Source organism: Pyxicephalus adspersus, chromosome 8, assembly GCF_032062135.1.
Source record: "Pyxicephalus adspersus chromosome 8, UCB_Pads_2.0, whole genome shotgun sequence".
In the NCBI taxonomy this organism is placed as follows: domain Eukaryota; kingdom Metazoa; phylum Chordata; class Amphibia; order Anura; family Pyxicephalidae; genus Pyxicephalus; species Pyxicephalus adspersus.
In genome coordinates, this window is record NC_092865.1 from 1,100,779 (window position 1) to 1,120,362 (window position 19,584).

Below are 19,584 nucleotides of genomic sequence, written 5' to 3' on the forward strand. Positions count from 1 at the left end.
CCAGGTACTGATGATTAGGATTGGCCCCCCATTGGTGAGGCCAGGTACTGATGATTAGGATTGGCCCCCCATTGGTGAGGCCAGGTACTGATGATGAGGATTTGCCCCCTATTGGTGAGGCGAGGTACTGATGATGAGGATTGGCCCCCCATTGGTGAGGTCCGGTACTGATTAGGAGGATTTGCCCCCTATTGGTGAGGTCAGTTACTGATGTTGGATGAGAAGACCTGGCTCACCATTCCAATTCACCCCAAAAGAGTTCAGTAGCTCAAGGGGGTCAGGGCTCTGTGCAGGACACTCAAGTTCCTCCACACCAAACTGGTGACCCCATGTCTTTATGGAGGGGGCTTTGTACGCCGGGGCACAGTAATGCGGGAACAGAAAAGGGTCTTCACCAAACTGTGACAACAAGGCTGGAAGAGCCCAATTGTCTGCAATGTCTTCGTATTATGGAAATTTCCAGGACCCTTCACTGTGGACCCCTGAACCCCATCTTTCAGAGGGGGGCTTGGTTATATATTAAATCACTAGGTGTATGGCTGCTCTTTGTTTCTGGCTCAGATAGATTTGAGACCAGAGCCAGGCAGTTGGAAGTTGGGAGGTAGGGAGGTGAACAATGGCAGCTTTCTGAAACTCTCACAGTTTAGATTTCCTCTTTTATCCATTTGTCATCTTCCATATCTGTCCTCTGATATCTATGAATCCACCAACCTCATATTCTAAACCTTGGCAATACAAAATTTAAGATTTTATAATTTTATTTAGGGTCTATAGATTGCTTTAAAAAAAGCTGGATGATTTGTGGAAGCATGGAATATAACTGGGGATTAAAGCTTTAAAGTAAAGAAGGAAGGAATACTTCCCCCTGTTGGATTAAATTGAACCGGGCTTTATAAGGGTTTTTTTGCCTTTCTCCTGATCAGTTATGTCTATAGGGAATATGTTTATTTACCTAGTGATTATGTCTTTTTTTCAACCTAACTATGTAGAATATAAGGGAACCACTACAATCTGATCAGCTTGGTATTGAGAAATGATAAGATATAAAAATATAAAACCTGAGCTCCCTACAGACAACACATCAATATCACTGGAAACAATCATTTACTAATGAATGCTATTTCCTATAAAGAAAGTTGTATGATAACAATTTCAGCTGTTACAAATCATTCACTGTGTATGAATCTGCAGAATAGTCAGTAGAGATCACACATGGATTCCTCAGATCCCCTTTCATGTTTATGGCTCTGACCTATAATGTGGCATCGTACACAGGAGACTTCTCAATGTCTTCATATGGGTGGGATGATTATCAGATTTTTCTCTGTGGTTTTCAGCACACCAGACGCACTGCCATATATTTTCCTGTATCAGTGGGATCTGTTCACTAAAATCCTGCAGGACAAATTTAGGGTGAGCTGACCTGAGATCAAAGATCTCCTGGAATGGGGTTGATTTAAGGAGTGTAGACTGTTTACTTAGCATAGGGAATTATCGCTCTGCATTAGTGAATGTGGTAAAAGTTCACTATACAAAGAATACCCAGTTACGGCTCATTCACTGAGCTCAGGGAAAATTCCCTTGCAGAATATTTAAATATTAACTAAGTAATGCCATAGTAAAGTATTAGTATATTACCCCCAATGCATCCAATATGTATCTCAATGCAAACTGTGCCAACTCTTATAATCTGGGGTGAATATGGGGTGAATAAGCTCCCCTCAATCATTCCCTCTGATATTCCCATCTCCTCATTTCACTATTTTTTCACACTTTCCCCTCTGTCCTATCTGCTTGTTTTCTCTCCGCTTCTCCCTCTCCCCATCATCTCTCTACCCCCGTTCTTTTCTCCCCCCTTTGTATATTTACTGTGAGTGAGAATCATTCTCATTTCCCCATTGCTGAGGTCAGTCACACGCTTCCCAATCACATTATCATGCTCAGTTGCCCAGTGCCGGGGTGCCAGCTGCCCTCCCGCGCCAGCCCTGCCCGTACAGAATGTGACCATCCAGCAGGAGTGCAGCTCAGCAGTCTCGCAGTTGCACAAATGTTGTTTAATATGAATCACACTTTATCTCTAGCATAACATAAGAACATTTGCTGAAAATACAAACTTCTAATATATTCTTTTGAAATTCTATCAGCATAAAATTGGGATTTCTGTATTGGGATTCACTGACCCTTGATTGTAGATACTGACAATTTCCTGCACACGCATGTTACATGTATGTGAGGTGGAGGATGTTGGCTTCATAGTTCAGATTCTTTGTATCAGCTTGTGTTTGGAGATCATACGTGTAGTGTTGGCCCATTGTATGGAACCATTGATGTCCTTATCTAGAAGGGCTTTGCAGCCTTTGAAGTCCCAATTTTGGTAAAATTTCACTTTTTTCCTTTTCACAGTGATTGCAGAGGATAAAGATACTTGTTTCTCAACTTTTGATTGTTTTGGGTATTAAATACTTTTCTCCATGGAGGCAGCTAGAAGCATGGCACTGGGAGAGGTTGGATCTTATGTGGCCCCCGGAGGTCGCGGCTGGTGGTGTGAAGTTTAGTAGCGTCCATGCCTTCCTTTCGGCCTTCCTTCTATTGAGCCCCAAGGATTCCTTTTCATGGATGTGAAAGGCTAAAGGGTTAAATGGAAGTGATTTTCAGCAGCTTTAACTGTCAGCAGATTGCTTTCTCTGGCAGATCTGTGCGGGGGTAACTGGCCGTCACATCCTAACCGCTCGCATCAGTAATTAAATGACATGGTTAGGCGCACACAGACTCCTGATGCCAGCACCCTACAGACCTGAGCAAAATCATTCCCGACATCTCGCCATTTGTGGAAGACTCACAACAGTTGTTGGTAGTCAGCTTTCCTCTCACATGAGCGCTGAAGGGGCAGGGAGGGGGGAATGGGGGTCATTTAATTGTATTCTCCTCATTATGTTCCCACAAAACCTGAATACTTCACTGTGGGAATCTCACCATGGACTCCACAGGACCTCTGATGGTGTCCTATGGTATCTGGCTCAAGACTCTAATCCCTTAGGTCATGCTTCCTCCGCCAGCCTGCCCTCTTCCCATATTACACCATGCTGCCTCCACCAGCCTGCCCTCTTCCCATAATGCACCATGCTGCCTCCAATGGCCAGCCATCTTTCCATAATGCACCATGCTGCCTCCAATGGCCAGCCATCTTTCCATAATGCCCCCTGCTGCTTCTGCCAGCCTGCTATCTTCTCATAATGCACCCTGTGGCCTCCGCCAGCCTGCCATCTTCCCATAATGCACCCTGCTGCCTCCACCGGCCTGCCTTCTGCCCATAATGCACACTGCTGCCTCCACCACCCTGCCTTCTTCCCATAATGCACCCTGCTGCCTCCACCGGCCTGCTTTCTTCCCATAACGCACCCTGCTGCCTCCATTGGCCTGCCTTCTTCCCATAATGCCCTCTGCTGCCTTCCCCGGCCTGCCTTCTTCCCATATTGCACCCTGTGGCCTCCGCCAGCCTACCTACTTCCCATAATGCACCCTGCTGCCTGCACTGGCCTACCTACTTCCATAATGCACCCTGCTGGTTCTGCCAGCCCGCTGTCTTCCCATAATGCCCCCTGCTGCCATCTTTTCTCCAGGTAAATGATACACCCAGACATTTACACAACCTAAAAGAAGATGGAATTCATCAGATGACACCACCTTCAGTCTATGCTGTCTATGTGCCCATTGTAGGCACCTTTAGCGGTGAACAGGAATCAGCATGGCCACTCTGATTGATGTCAGCAAGCTGATATGCTCTGGGTGTTCTGACACCTTTCTATCATGGTTGGCTCTACATCTTTCAGCAATTTGAGCTGCAGTGGCTCTTCTGTTAGAGCACCCCAGACTGCCCTCCCCCAATAATTTCCCTATGACGCTGTCACCAGTTCACCAGTGGTAGGTACTCCCCGCATACCATGAACATCCATCAGGGCCGGCCTGTTTGGAGGAGCTCGGACCCAGCGTGCTGCCATCACATTTTGCTCTGATCGGAACACTTATTGGTTTTCTCATTTCCAACCCATCACCTTCAAGACCCCACTAGCCCCTGGATGCCTAATACAGCTCATTCCTTGTCCGGGGTCATTGTACCCCAATCAGTGGGATCCCTCCACCTGTCAGATCAATGTATGTGAGCTGTTGTGGATCTCCAGGACCCGAATATTAATAGATTGGAATGGTTCTTTTTTTGCCAGTTCAGATCTCTACCTTATTTTAGGAGCTTGTTAGGGGCCTCGATTTTTATCATCTTCAAACTTTATACAAACTCTCCACCTTTATCACCAAAATTTAATCTTGATAACAAAGGTTTTCCCCAGTGGGGCATTATTAGGGCATGTAACACGTGTTGTTCCATCTCTGCTGATCTCCTGCCATTTACATGCCCTCCAGCAATGGCTCCATGGCCCTTCTCACGGTGGATTTGCTGATGGTGACCCCAGTGGTCCATATCTGTGTAATATGTAGGTGTTGTGTTGGCTTCCTGGAGTGGCTGCAGGAGCACAATTAGGAGACTGAAACAGAGTGTTGTCACCCTGTATAGGAAGTCAAGCTTGAATAAGATTGGAGTGATTGGGTTTACATCCAATTTTATATATCCGTAACTCCCATGTACAGCAGCCCTGTCATTGTCCAATTTAAGGGTTCTTCCTCATATTGTCCCAATGCACTATTTTGGTTTTGCTGTTTTTCCAGACATTTGGGACTCTTCATCTCCCTCCAAATATATAAATTCCCCGACACGGGCTGTGTGCGTGATGTGGTTATACGCTGAGAAGATGCGCCCTGTCATTTGGCCAGAGATTGTGTTCAGTTCTCTGTAGTCCCTGGCAGTACCAGTGCCCAGATGGCATAGCTGAGGGGTCTGTCAGTAAACAGGGCATGAATGGATGCACAGCGCCCCCCGTCTGTCTCCAGTAAATGTCATCACACAGGACAAAGTGATCAACACCCAAAACTTCCTGAAAACTATTAAAAGAAAATTATCTGGCAGCAAGAAAAAATGTTCTATTTTGTTTAAATTGTAAATAAATGTGTGAGTTATATGTGAAAACCTTTAGAAATAGATCTCTAAAGCCTTGTTCATATCTTTCCAGTGTCGTGCGTAGCAGTGGTGCCATTTATTGTCATTGTCAACGCAATAACTCAGCACACATGCATTGCAGTGCACCACAATAGGAGGGGGATATGTAGTGATGGGAAGTAGTGAGGGTTTTACAATGTATGTTAACACTCCGGCATCCATTGTAGTGTGCTGCATTGTATTCTTGTTCATTGGCAGCCCATCTATTGCAATGTGATGCTTTGACACAGCGCCCATTGATGTGCGATATTCCCGTGTTACACAAGGCACCAGGGCCACAGGTGTAAATGGGCACCTAGTGAAATAAATCAGCAGACAATATTTTTTTTCTTGGTATTATATAAATTGCATATTTCCCTGTAATATTTATTTTCCTTTACGTGGCAATAAACACTTATAGGGCTCAGCGGGCTGGACGGCTCTTCTTGGGGTGGCAGATTGGAGCAGATCCTGGAGTTTTTGGACACATTGCAGGTCCCAGAGAACTAAAATAATCTCTGGGGCCAGACAAGTAATTGTGCCAGAAAATATCTTTATTAATGTCGATGTGTACGCTGAACAAATTGCTAATCATAACAGCGATGACTCAATCGTGTGACTCACCAAATCTAAAATAAGGAATTACTGCCGACCTACAGGGACAATTTACACTTTATTTAGTTGCTCATGGAATCTCCATTGGTACAAATAGTCCTTTTTTTTATAATCAGAATTCATATTCTACAGACAACCATTCATATATAGGAGGTGGACCCGGGGATAAACCATGGGCATGCTTTGGGGTGGCCATTAAAGGGCATTTTGAGAATTGTAGTTAAATAAAAAGTTGGAGCTGTGTTCAGACCTTCAGGCTTTGAGCCCATTATTCACTTTATGTCCTAATGTCTGCAGCAATGATTCTTCCAGCTGTGTTTTGTGGCCGGTAGATGTGCTGCGGACAGTCGTATTGGAAGCTCTCCTCGGCTTGGCAGTCCGGGGCTCATTAGAATTACTGACCATTCCATCTGTGACCTGAATTCTACTGACGCTGCCAATTTCACTCCACCTCCCCTCCGACACATGCTTTGCTCTGTCCTCGCCATTGTCCCGGACAACCAGCCAAGGGCATGCAAAGTATCCCAACCAAGTGGGTGCTGCATTCATCATGTGGATGTGGTCATGTGACTGGGGTCTTACCAGTGCACCCCTTAATATGAACAGACTCCATGTGACTCATGCAAGCCCTTTAACAGCGCATCTCAGACTGGGCAAGAAAGAAGCAGCACATGGACCATTCAGTATTACTGGAGTGCAAAAAGCATACTGATAGGAGAAGAGCAGAGTGACCGACAGCTGATCGGTCAGGATATGGAATGGTGGATGAGTAATGAGGGTTTAGGAGACAGAAGAGGATGAGGAAGACCATTCCAGAGAGTTATTGCTGCTACTTGGTGAAGCTGCGGCAATGGTGAAGTTGTGGCCAGGGGTTGTCAATCTATAGAGATCCATCACCCAGTAACAGCAAGGACATCATCTATAGAGCTCAGCAAACATTTCATGTTCAGCCCTGATGAATCGCTTCTTCTGCACCCCTGAAATGTGTCGGAACTCATATAGAATAATTCACAATAAAGCTTATCTGCCATTTATTACATTTATAGAATGGTGCCGTTCCCGGAGAAGTCACAAAAAGGGATGAAAATGTGAAGAGAGGAAACTGGGAAAACCAGATAGAGTTTGTCCTAACCAGTGTGGGGTATGCAGTTGGTTTGGGGAACGTCTGGAGATTCCCATATCTCTGCTATAGAAATGGAGGCGGTAAGTCGGCACTGTCCTGATATTATAACTGCTCTTACTGTAAAGAATCCCTCCACCATTCCTCATATATATGCTGTACAATCATTCTCCCTCCTCAGGAGCCTTCATGTTCCCGTACTTCATCATGCTGGTCTTCTGTGGCATCCCTCTGTTCTTTATGGAGCTCTCATTTGGACAGTTTGCCAGTCAGGGGTGTCTCGGGGTTTGGAGGATCAGCCCCATGTTTAAAGGTAAGATGACCTGTCATTGCTGAACAGACACAGAACTCGACTCCGGCTCCAATAATACAAATCAATAGAGTCAAATCTCCTGTATGTGATATATCGTATTCATATGATCACCACTAACACATATTACCTTCATCTGGTTTCAGGCATCGGTTACGGAATGATGGTCGTCTCCACCTATATCGGTATTTATTACAATGTGGTTATCTGCATCGCATTTTACTACTTCTTCATGTCTATGAACCGAATTCTGCCCTGGACATACTGCAACAATATGTGGAACACAGAGAACTGCGTAGGGGTGCTGAGCCCCTCCACAAACTCCTCCAACTTTACCTCTCACCACAACCTGTCCGCCATCTTGAATCAGACTGTGAAGAGGACGAGCCCGAGCGAGGAGTATTGGAAGTGAGTGATAGGACGTTCTGCATGGTCTTGTATTTCCTGTGCTCCGGGGATCTGAGCCCTCCATATGTGAACATAAAGGGGTCCCTACCTGCAGATGATTGCCATAGCTCAACTGCAGCACCACCTACTGTCAGAAAGTGGTATGGCAATAAAATATAATAATGAGGATTGTAATTTTATTAATATTATACAGGATTTATATAGCGCGAACATATGAGGCAGCCCTGTACAATAAATATAGGTTGCAAATGAAAGACACAGAGAGTGATACAGGAGGGGGAGAGGATCCTGCTCCGAACAGATTACAATCTAGGAGGTGGGGAAGCAGCATACTATATGTTATGGTTAGATTTAAAATAAATTGCATGAATTCATTTCTGACAGTGACAGTCTCATGTTTCAGAAAAGCTTCACCTGACATTGCCTAGGCTGAAACGATCTATTCAGTCTGCTGCAGGCAGAACAAGGCATTTTGTCAGTCTCCTCTTCCTCAGTGATCAGACTGCAACATTCTAACTTTGCAGCAAGTCACAAGGTGCTAAATATGATCTAATTTATGTCTTCTGGATACAGACCATGTACTGCAGTCATGTGTAGCACCTGTCAATGGAGCACCATTTAGCGAGTTAGGCCCTCCATGTGGAATTTACATTACACCGAGCTGGGCTGGCACTCAGTTTCCTTGTATTGTATCCCGGGATTTTGCCTTAACAGTGTAAGGTGCTTATTTCCATACGTGAGCTCAATGGGCATTGTGTTATTGTTCTAATGACTGGCGCCGTGCGCCTAATATCCCTCCAGCAGTCACCCACTCAGAACAAAGCGCTGGAGATGGCAGCGATAAGACACTTTCAGCGGTGAGATCACTGAATCCAAAAGAATTTCCCTGTGGAAAAAAACAGTGAATTGGTGGGGGGCATCTTTTTGCCCTTTGTACTGTAGCATCCTCAAAGACATAGCTGGCCCTGTACGGCACGGGCACCCATGGCAGAGATCATAGGGTCTCCTGAAGGGAGCCGGTCCCCCACAGCACCCATACTGGCATTCATGGAAGTGTACAGGAAATACCTCTTTGATTGGCCAGCCCTGGTATTGTCCTGATATGTGGCATATGGAGCGTGTCTCTGACCTAATGGGCTGCTATTGTGTACAGCTGCCCCTTGTCCGGGCTCAGAAATCATTTTACTTGAGTAGTCAGTTAAAGTATGAAAGGCGGCGTGCACAGAGATGTTTTACTAGTCCAGTACAAAGTTTATAAACTCCATAACTAGCAGAAGTCAATGAGAGCAGTGCCGTTCGCTACTCCATCCATGCACCCATTGCTAATCACTCTGCAGGGTACCTCCTAAACATAATCCCAGATACATTCTCCTCCTTCCTCTATGTCACCCATAGACAGAAACTTCTCGCTTTCCCTGAATTCATCCATTATTTATCAGCCACTACAAAACTGCAGCAAAGTGGGAAAATGCGCCTGGTGCTGCCCTGTGCAGGCACTGTGTACAAAGCATATGTGACACCCCATGTCATTGTCTTCCAGGAATTACGTGCTGAATCTGTCAGATGACATTGGGAATTTCGGGGAGGTTCGGCTGCCCATCTTGGGGTGTCTCGGCCTGTCCTGGGTTGTGGTGTTCCTGTGCCTCATCCGAGGGGTGAAATCCTCTGGAAAGGTAAGACCCCCCGGCCAAAAATGGAATCTTCCACATCAACCTGATTCCTTACAATGTTTGTAATAAATAAATTAGATTTATATATAATACAACCATCTATAAATTGTTATCCTGAACCCCTCTCCTCCTTTCTGCCCCCCCAGGTGGTATATTTCACGGCCACCTTACCCTATGTGGTCCTGACCATCCTCTTCATTCGTGGCATTACCCTGGAGGGAGCCGTCAATGGGATCATGTATTACCTGACACCGCAATGGGACAAGATTCTGGATGCCAAGGTAATCGGATCATGTGATCCCCTATATTTGTTTTGGTCATTGTCACCAGGACAGGAAGAGATGGGAAATCTGTGTTATGGTTGTCACCAGAAAATAGAAATCTTTCAATGGGAAAGCAGTTTGCCCCTACATTGTACCCTCTGAGGTAGGAAATGAGGGGACAGACAGCAAAAAACTTAATTGTTCAGGTTTTAATCCTTTTTACTCTAAAGTAAAAAAAAAAAAAAGTTTGGGCTTTACTGACCACTGAGAGAATGATGTAGTGAATGTAGATACCTCTGCAGGAAGGAATGATCACATACACCATAATTTATTGTGAAAAGAATTGCCGCTAATTACATTTTACAGTCTGACAAATAAATACCCCATGACCCCCCCCCCGTAAGGGGCAGTATCATAAGGCATGATAATACTGCCATCTAGTGGACAAATCAGAATAAGCGAGTCAATCTTCACATACTGAAACTAAACACAAATGTCTGGCTGTCTGGCCTGCAGTGAGAGATGGAAATCCTTCACAGTGAAAACACGAGTCTCAGCCATGCATCTATGAATGTTTATTTGTACCGGATTGTTTGTGTTTGTTACCTTATTTTCTTTCACATTTCTGATATTGTGCTTGCATTGGAGTCACAGGTTTGGTTGTTCTGTTTGTAGAATTTCTTTCGGCTATGACAATGAAGGACAATGTGCATTTTATTCCCAGATGATGATGGACATCCTGCCATCTGTCCTATTATCTCATCATATTCACACATATAACAAAGGTTTGTCTCTTTATGTCCTGCAGGTTTGGGGTGATGCCGCCTCACAGATATTCTACTCTCTGGGATGTGCGTGGGGAGGTCTTATCACTATGGCTTCCTACAACAAATTTCACAACAACTGTTACAGGTAAGTGCTCTCACTGGCTGGAGTCATAGGGCATACGTCCTCGTATATAACTAAGGAGATCAGCAGTTTCATATCTGGGGAACCTTTGTAGGCAAAGAATCGATAAATAAATGATGACTATGATTGTGGAATTGGAGAGAGTGCAGAGAAGGACAACAAAAATAATAAAAGGAATGGAGGAGCTCCGCTATGAGGAGAGATTATCTGAACTGAATCTATTCTCCCTTGAGAAGAGACGTATAAGGGGGGATATGATCACCATGTATAAATATATACATAGAATCGGCTCTATCAGAAAGTAGTTTCAGCAAGTTCTAGAGATTGCTTTAAGAAAAAGTTGGATGATTTCTAGAAGCACAGAATATAACTGGGGATTTATAGTAAAGATAACAGAGACTGCTGATCCAGGGAACATCCCATTGTCTCAGGGAATCGGGAAGGAATTTTTTTCCCCTTTTGAAGCAAATTGTACTTTTTTGCCTTCCTCTGGATCAGCTATGTCCATAGGGTTTTATATCTGGGATATGTTTATTTCCCTAGAGGGTGAACTTAATGAACTTATGTCTATAAGCTAGCTTGTTTTCCACTGGGTCAGACAACTTTTAGGGGGAGGGATAGATTCATTTTTGTGAGGAGGAACAACGGAAAGCACAGAAAATATTTATTACTAGGAAATAAATATGTATTTTGTGTCATCCAAGGGCAGCAATGAAGAGAGCTGACATTTGAAACCAAGAATTGGTTTCTGCATTGCTGGTAACTAGAAATCAATTTTCCATTCTTAATATGAAGATGTTTGGTGGTCAGAAATATAATAAACGGATCCCTCCATTCATCATTGTGTATAGTGTGTCCTTCTGAGGTTGGAATGTCAGCCCCACACAGGCCAAGGGTATTTTTGTAAGTCCACATCTTGTCTGATTGTAGGGACTTCAGCACATTTGTTGCACTTTGTGATTTACTGTAAAAGACTTTTTGGGGTTACACAAATGCAGCCTGCAGGCAGTACGACCCCGCAGGAATTCTGAAATGCAATTTTCTTTACTCAGAGACAGCATCATCATCAGCATCACCAACTGTGCCACGAGCGTCTATGCTGGCTTTGTCATCTTCTCTATTCTGGGCTTCATGGCAAACCACCTGGGTGTGGAAGTTTCCAATGTGGCTGATCACGGTCCCGGCCTGGCATTTGTGGCCTACCCCGAGGCTCTGACCCTGCTGCCGATATCTCCTCTGTGGTCCATATTGTTCTTCTTTATGCTCATCCTGCTGGGGTTGGGCACACAGGTAAGCTTGGGATTGGAATGAGTGGAACTGGACAATTTTCATTTATAACATATGAGGAATCTTCCTCACAACGGCATCCAGTGTCGCCTCTCACCCAACTCCCATTCTGCTTCATTTTGGCTGCAGTTCTGTCTGCTGGAGACTCTTGTCACTGCCATTGTGGATGAGATCGGCAGCGACTGGATTATTCGTTGGAAGACGTTTGTGACGCTTGGAGTGGCGATAATCGGTTTTCTGTTGGGAATCCCACTAACAACACAGGTAAGTGATGAAACCCTTTCCCCAGCCATGGAGCACTGGGAGGGGGACAGCTTAGTGGGGTATATATCCCTAATACTATTAGTGAGGCAGAGGGGGTTTTATTATTTTCTGTGGGTGACATTGTGCTCCAACCCAACAGACCATTGTTTTGTTTGTACAGGGTCACAACTAAGACTAATAGTGCCCTCATCTGTGGGATGCACCGCACCACTTCTGTCCCTCCGCAGGTGTCCTTCTGTTTGGTCTGATATATGGATATAAAGACAATAATATTAGTCAGATTGCACTAAACTTTTCTGTCCTCAGATCATTGCACTAATTATTTAAAAAGCTAATAAAAATAGAAAAATCATTTTAAAAATCTTCTTTGGGTTTGCACTTGACTTTGCATAAACTGGGTGGCAAGGAGCCCAGGGAGTGGGGTGCAGGTAATTGCCAGTCCAGAGAGTGGGGTGCTGGTGGCTGTTAATGCTGGGAGTGGGGTGCTGGTGGCTGTCAATGCTGGGAGTGGGGTGCTGGTGGCTGTCAATGCTGGGAGTGGGGTGCTGGTGGCTGTCAGTGCTGGTTATTTGGGTGCTGGTGGCTGTCAGTGCTGGGTATTTGTAAGTCCAGGGAGCTGGGTGAACTTGGCTGCTGATCGCTGGGAATCCATGCTGCAGGCCCCCAATTGCTGAACACAGAAAGTTAATTTAATATTTTTATCTCTCTTTTAGTCATAATTTGTATTCTTTCCTCCTATAGGCCGGAATCTACTGGCTGCTTCTGATGGAGAATTACGCTGCCAGCTTTTCTCTTGTCATCATTTCCTGTATTATGTGCGTGGCTATAATGTACATATATGGTGAGTGGCTTTTCCATACATCATTCATATAACTTAAAATAATAACAACAAGCTTTGCTTGTGTCCAGCCAGCTAAAATCTTTCCATGTCTTCTCGCAGCATGAGTATTGTACATAACTGAAGCAAATATTTGCTGCTACAAACACATTATCATCATCAGATTCTAGATTTTATCTTCCCATGGCAGGCAATTTATTCCAGAACTTCTTTCTGGACAGAACTGGTCATTGTGGCCAACAATCATGTATTTTTCTCTGCTTGTGTTTCCATAACTTTGTCGCTTACTCATTGTAACTTATGAGGGTCCAGAATGGCTGAATTTGGTACTGATGGAGCCCCACAATTTTCTGATCCTCTTCCCTCTCACAGGTCACCGGAACTACTTCAAAGACATTGAAATGATGTTGGGATTTCCTCCTCCCCTCTTCTTCCAGGTCTGCTGGCGGTTCATCTCCCCGGCCATTATCTTCGTAAGTCTCCTGACCACCTCCGTCGATCTATGTAGAGGAATATGGGGATATTCCAGGGAATAATCCTGGGCCCAGATTGGTGTTGCACTGGTCTTAGTAAATTGAGAAAATGAATAAATAGTGAGCAAGGCAGCTATGTCCCTGCAATGTCAGCTCTGTGTGTGACTTTGTTTGGCCAGTCAGTGTATATAATCATGAAATACACAAAAATGTTTAATGTTATTCACACAACAGCCTATAATTAGGATGCCATTCGGAATTTAAAATATACCAAGAATTTTGATTGGTTCCTCTGGGATTTACACAAAGTGAGGGAACATAATATTTGAGGGAATAATTAGGAGAATATTCGAATGCAAGTTCACATTATTTCTGTGCTTCTTCCTCAGTTCATCTTAATCTTCACCGTCATCCAGTATCGGCCAATCACATACAATGACTACATCTACCCAGGCTGGGCCATCTCACTCGGATTTCTGATGGCACTGTCCTCGGTGATCTGTATACCCGGATACGCCTTTTTCAAGATCTGGCAATCTGACGGGGACACCTTTCTCCAGGTGAGTCTAAAGGGTGGGAGCGTAATTCAGGTACTCCAGCTTCTCTATACTAAAACCACACACAGCCCTGTCATGTATCAGATAATCTATTCATTCTATATAATAAAATCAGGAAGCATAATAAGACAACTGTATAGCAGATATTATAAGTCTGTGTCTGTTTCTGCTCTGCAGAGAGCTTGTAGTCAAATCACAGGCAGCCCTATTATGTGGCATCCCTATGGAGAGTTCCTGTTTATGTTCGAATTGATGCCAGAAGTGCTGTTTTATTGTTACACCACTCATATACTTATAGAAGAGTGCATTGATTTTGAAAGATTTTAGCAAGTACACTGACATAGCTCGGATTGTTTGTTTTTTGTTTTATATTGCATTTCTTGTTTGCATTCTTTAAGTCCTGATGAAGGGAAGGTTGCAGTTCTGCAACATGTTGGCTAAAACATTGCAGCATACTGATGGAATAATGGGATGCTAAAAGGTTATCCTCCCCCTCTCATGCCCTGTATGCTGGGTCACCCTCTTTGTTGGCTGGGTTTGTCCCGGAGTTTTCTCAAGGCCCCTTCAGTGTACATGAGCTGCCATGGTTAGAGCTGTATGAACTTTCTTGTGTGCCTGGATAAAGGACTAGAATAATCCAGCACCTCATCTCCATGTCCCAAGAAATGACAGACAGAAGCCGCATCCTTCTCAGATGAACCGTAAATTAGAAAATAACATTTTTGCTGGTCTTGAGAATTTTTAAACGTTAAGCAATATTTAAAACAAACCTGAGGTCTAAGTTGATATTCCAGATTGGGACATGACAGTGGGCACCTCATGTGCCTGTACATTATCCCAGATCTCCTTCACAGGCCACCATTCCTGGCTTCTGGCTTTGTCCACCATCCTACCAGAACTTTACTATTGGTTAGTGAGAGTGAATATCGCAGTAGTGAGACAGGAAGGGTTCTGGTCAGAGTGGTAATCATAGTGGTTGGCAAGAGTTTTTACTGCCCGCTATTATATTGATTGGCACACTTCTCAGCTTATGTTTTGTTTCATGTCGTATTGGCAGAAATTGAAGAACTCAGTGAAGGCCAGCAAGGACTGGGGACCGGCTCTGCTTGAACACCGGACCGGCAGATATGCACTAGAGGAGGGCAGCCCTGAGATCCAACCACTGAACCCGGAGAAGCAGAAGAAGGAAGAGATCGGTCTAACAATACAGGGCAGCAACGGGCAGGCCCACAGCCAGGACTCCAAAGTGTAACCAGCTCCGGCGGAAGGGGTGGAGAAAGGCACTGGTGGTATGGATGCGTCTTTACCCTTCCCCTCACCCCGTCTCCCTCTTGTCTTCATCCAGACCAGTCGTATCCTCCATTGTCCTCTTTCCAACCCGTCACCTCAGAGCATTCAACAGAATAACTATCAAACTGTTTCTCCCATCCATGAGGAGACCTCAATCGTTCAGCTGCTGAGCAGAGGAGCCACAGCCCGGGATTGCCCAGTCCCCGACTCTCATTGCCAGGACACCAACAATGTGCGGGATGGGAGAACATGGGGGAGAGAGATGGCATCATCTCACATTGTAGATCTAACTCTTCTAATTTTAGTTTACATGAAATCTTATTTTATAGAGTTTTTTAAAGCTCAGTTTTTTAACCCGGGGATGCCAGGGGTTGTGCGCCCTCCGTAACTCTACCCCAGCAACATAGGACATTTTACTGAACTGGGGAGAGAGAAGAGAAATGCAACACTTCTTATTCCTGTTACTTGAGAAAGACAGCAGGAAGTGGAGGGCCATTCTGTGACAAAAAGGGCCACTTTCCTGCCTGCTGCATCTACATACACATCCACCCAGAGAGCCACTGACTGATAATACAAAAGAGGAGCTGCTATCGAGCTGTGTGTCCTACGAGGGGCATTCCGATTGATTCATCGTAAGGGTACCACAGCGCCTCCTGTGGATCAAAAGGTCTCTATGTCTCTGTGTAAGACTTCTTACCACTGCCAACCCTAAAGCCACTGAGGTAGTTATCAATCCAGCAGCTTAAGTCTTCCTAATGATTCCTAATTTTGTGCCCTACAAAGGTATTAACCTAAACATATAACAGAACTTTACCCTGACAAAGTATACCCCATATACCAGCTTTATGTGCCATGTTATACCCTAATGCCTTCCGTTTATATGCCATCTTTACCAGGGGCTTTGCATGAAATACATCAATCAGCAAATTACTAAGATTCATCCAATCCAGGTGCCAGCAGGCACTTTATACGACCCGAGAACAGTCGGAGCCATATTCCATTTCTTGTAGGTTGGAAGTTTAACTTTTCATCAAATCCCCAACTGAGAGCAATTATTTGTAAAAAGGAACCATAAAGAGCTACACAGTATGGCCACAACCAGTTCATACCTCAGGTGTGACAGAGCTCCAGGTCTTCAATAATGGACCTCCACAAATGTGTCAGATGTCACTGAGCTGCTATAGGCACTTTCTGTGCCTGGATTCATGAATTGGATAGTGTATGATACCATTGTCTCCTCTGTAACCTGGAGAATTTTCACACCTTAAAGACAAACATTCACCCTGGTGAGGTGTTTGTGGACCTTTGTGAGAGGGACCTGGCACAGAGCTGGTATTTGGGTCTTGTCTGTCATTATTTCCATGTAAGGCTGCTGGATTCTATACATTATAGTGGTAGAGGTTGCATCTCACCTGGAGGCTGCAGAGACTTCTGGGAACATGCCATGTGTGAGAGGTGCACACTGCACTGGCAGGACACTAGGGCACCAGCAATGGGGGAACTATACAGGGTTCCAGATGGCTGCAGCTGCCATGGAACTACAAGGCAATAGTACACCTAGCCAGTCTTGCTGGGACTTGTAGCTCCATCCCTGCTGTCCCCATGTGCCAGTAACCTATAAGGCATCAAACATTTGGTTGTTATGCAGCCACGGATATCCCCACATACTGGCTGCCCATTGCTATAGAAGATTCTTTATACATTGTTGTTTTGTGCTTCTACCTTTGCACAGTCACTACAGTTTCCCAAGAGAGCTTACATCCCATTGTCAGTTCCAGATATGAGAAACTGATGTGGAATAGTAATAGTAATCATCACTACATCTCACATTCCTCCGGATATAATGCAATAATTAGATCAAACTGGCCATGTTAATCATAGCAGCCAATCAGCTGTTTCCGGTGCATCATGAAATGAAGGCTGTTATGTGCAGCATATGTGGTGGCCTAGGAAAGGTAAAAGGCTGCAGACATTGCAGTAAACTGGCAGTCACTGCACATGCCGTCTAGGTGCAAAACGTGTGGCCTGTATTGTAATGTACATAGCAGCACATAGGGGGAGCTTTACTCATAAATGAATCATGTGCAGGGAAATGATTATCCAAATCATTGGATGACTGAGGTGAGTTCAGTCAATATGTACTGGGCACAGATGGGCAGTGTAATTTACCCCTTAATCTCTTATTTTTCATATAGGGATCTGCCAAATCCCACCCTTGCACAGATCCATTAATTCCAAGCATACAGAATATGGCTAAAAGTATGTGGACCCCCCCTTCCCTTCCCAATCATGGAGTTGAGTGAAGGATCCCAATAATTCTTCATCATACAAAGACATTTCAGACAATTGTGCTCTTCCAGTCTTGTGGTCACGGTTTGGTAAAGACTCTTTTCTGTTCCCCCATGACTGTGCCCCCGGGTACAAAGCCAGCTTCATAAAGACATCGGGTCACCATTGAGAAACTTGAGTGACCTGCACAGAACCCCTACATCATCCCTATTTAACATCTTTGGGATGAGTTGGAATGTTGAGCCAGGTTTTCTCATCCAACACCAGCACCTGAACTCACCAATGTGGGCAAATCCCCACCATCAGTACCTGGCCTCACCAATAGGGGGCAAATCCCCACCATCAGTACCTGACCTCACCAATAGGGGGCAAATCCCCACCATCAGTACCTGGCCTCACCAATAGGGGGCAAATCCCCACCATCAGTACCTGACCTCACCAATGAGGGGCAAACCCCCACCATCAGTACCTGACCTCACCAATGGGGCCAATTCCCCACCGTCAGTACCTGACCTTTACCAATAGGGCCAATTCCCCACTATCAGTACCTGACCTTCCTAATGGGGGCAAATCCCCACCATCAGTGCCTGACCTCACCAATGCTGGCGAGTTCCCTACAGATTCCCCTCAAAATATAGTGGAAAGCCCTCCTAGAAATTGGGGGGACGGTATTGGTGCGATAATAATGCCCATATGGGAGGGGGGGTGTATTTTGGAATGGAATGTTTGACAAGCTCTTATAGGCGTGTTGGTCGGGTTCCACAAACTTTTGGCCACATATTATAGATTCAATTAATTTGAATAGAAAAGAATCACAAGACATCTAACTACGGCTGCTTATGGCAAAATTGCTAACTAGTGGGTGAATATCCTGTTTCTCCACACATCCCCCCCCCCCCCCCCCAGAGAACAACAGCAGACCAGATTGATGACGACCATGCATCTTTGTCATTGAACAAAACAAGATGTCACTTACCTGTGTTATAGAGGCCACGTTCTGTGTTATAGGTCCCATGAGGACCGCCATGTCTGCTTATCAAGCATTGTATCCATAATGACAATCCAGTGCCAACCACAGCCCTGGTCTGCCTATTAGGTGCAGTGTGGCCCCACACACGACCCTCAGACCACAACCATTGCACTAAACACGATCTGAATAAGCCTGCTGTTTATTTCTAATGATTCTTTCCACAAAAACGTTCCTTATGTGCAGCATGGAGCGGAGGCCGGACTCAGACTGTTCGTACTAAATTACTTTGAGAAGCTGTAATACAATGGTGCAAATGAGGAAAGCTCTTCCTTCCATCGTCACCCTGAAATAATTCCTGATTTGTCCGTGCTGTACGCCAACCTGGGACTCTGTTTTCTGTGGTGTAGATTGATATATGTGAATGTATAGGAGATTTGTAGAGACGAATGTATGGTGGAGAATCGCCTGTAACTCACTTTCTGTATCTTTTGTTTGACGTTCCACAAATCTGCCATCAAAGTATTAGAAGTTTACCTAGCGTGGTAGCGAGCAGTGTTTCTAATCCTCCCACATTTTATGAACTAATGCGTATTTTGTTGTTGGTCGATAGCGTTGATATTTTTTTATCTTCTGTGTCTACTGAAACTATTTTTTTAATCTTTGAGATTGCCATCTTTATCCAGTGAGAATCCCAAAGTCTATAGAAGAAATATGAAACTGTGAGCACATTTTCCCTGCTAAATGTCACCATTTGACCTTCAAGGAAAGGTGACGTCCTATGCAAGCCCAGCATTATACACAGCACAAGGTGTTATAAGAGCACAGCCAGAATTGCTGTATGACCCCCAGACCAGCAGAGCCATGTGGGGGCCATCTTCCTCCAAATGCACAATGTGAATAATGGGGGTGATCGGTATCTTCAGCACAAGGCCGGGGGAAGTTGTGTCTGAACATGGCACCATGAAATTTATTGCACAATGAATTGTCATTTGTACTGTTTTACCAGTCATTGCCAAATGCATCAAAGGTTTCCTGAGTCCCACCAGCTACCAGCACATCCTGGAATCTCGATGTCCCTTTAACGTAATAATCTTGATTAAAGTTACCGTAGAAAACTTCTTTGACTCTCTGTTTCTTTGGTGTGATGAGTCTTCTGCGTGATTCAATATGAGTTTATAGGGGACATTGAATATCAATTAAATACACCCCTAGCGTTAAAAATGAAAAATGAGCTC

At 44.6% G+C, this 19,584-nt stretch overlaps 1 protein-coding gene across 3 annotated transcripts in view; it reads left to right on the forward strand.

Annotated features, from left to right (window-relative positions):
- Positions 1–19,468, forward strand: part of SLC6A9 (solute carrier family 6 member 9) — a 68,210-nt gene extending 48,742 nt beyond the window's left edge. For all 3 annotated transcript variants that reach the window (XM_072419277.1, XM_072419278.1, XM_072419279.1), the window contains 12 exons: positions 6,748–6,904; positions 7,003–7,134; positions 7,278–7,539; positions 9,080–9,212; positions 9,356–9,490; positions 10,281–10,384; positions 11,434–11,671; positions 11,798–11,932; positions 12,674–12,773; positions 13,143–13,243; positions 13,633–13,803; positions 14,858–19,468. In XM_072419277.1, coding sequence (XP_072275378.1) covers positions 6,748–6,904; positions 7,003–7,134; positions 7,278–7,539; positions 9,080–9,212; positions 9,356–9,490; positions 10,281–10,384; positions 11,434–11,671; positions 11,798–11,932; positions 12,674–12,773; positions 13,143–13,243; positions 13,633–13,803; positions 14,858–15,052 — 1,863 coding nt within the window. In that variant the 3' untranslated portion in view covers positions 15,053–19,468. The remainder of the gene's footprint in view (positions 1–6,747; positions 6,905–7,002; positions 7,135–7,277; positions 7,540–9,079; positions 9,213–9,355; positions 9,491–10,280; positions 10,385–11,433; positions 11,672–11,797; positions 11,933–12,673; positions 12,774–13,142; positions 13,244–13,632; positions 13,804–14,857) is intronic.
- Positions 19,469–19,584: the final 116 nt, after the last annotated feature.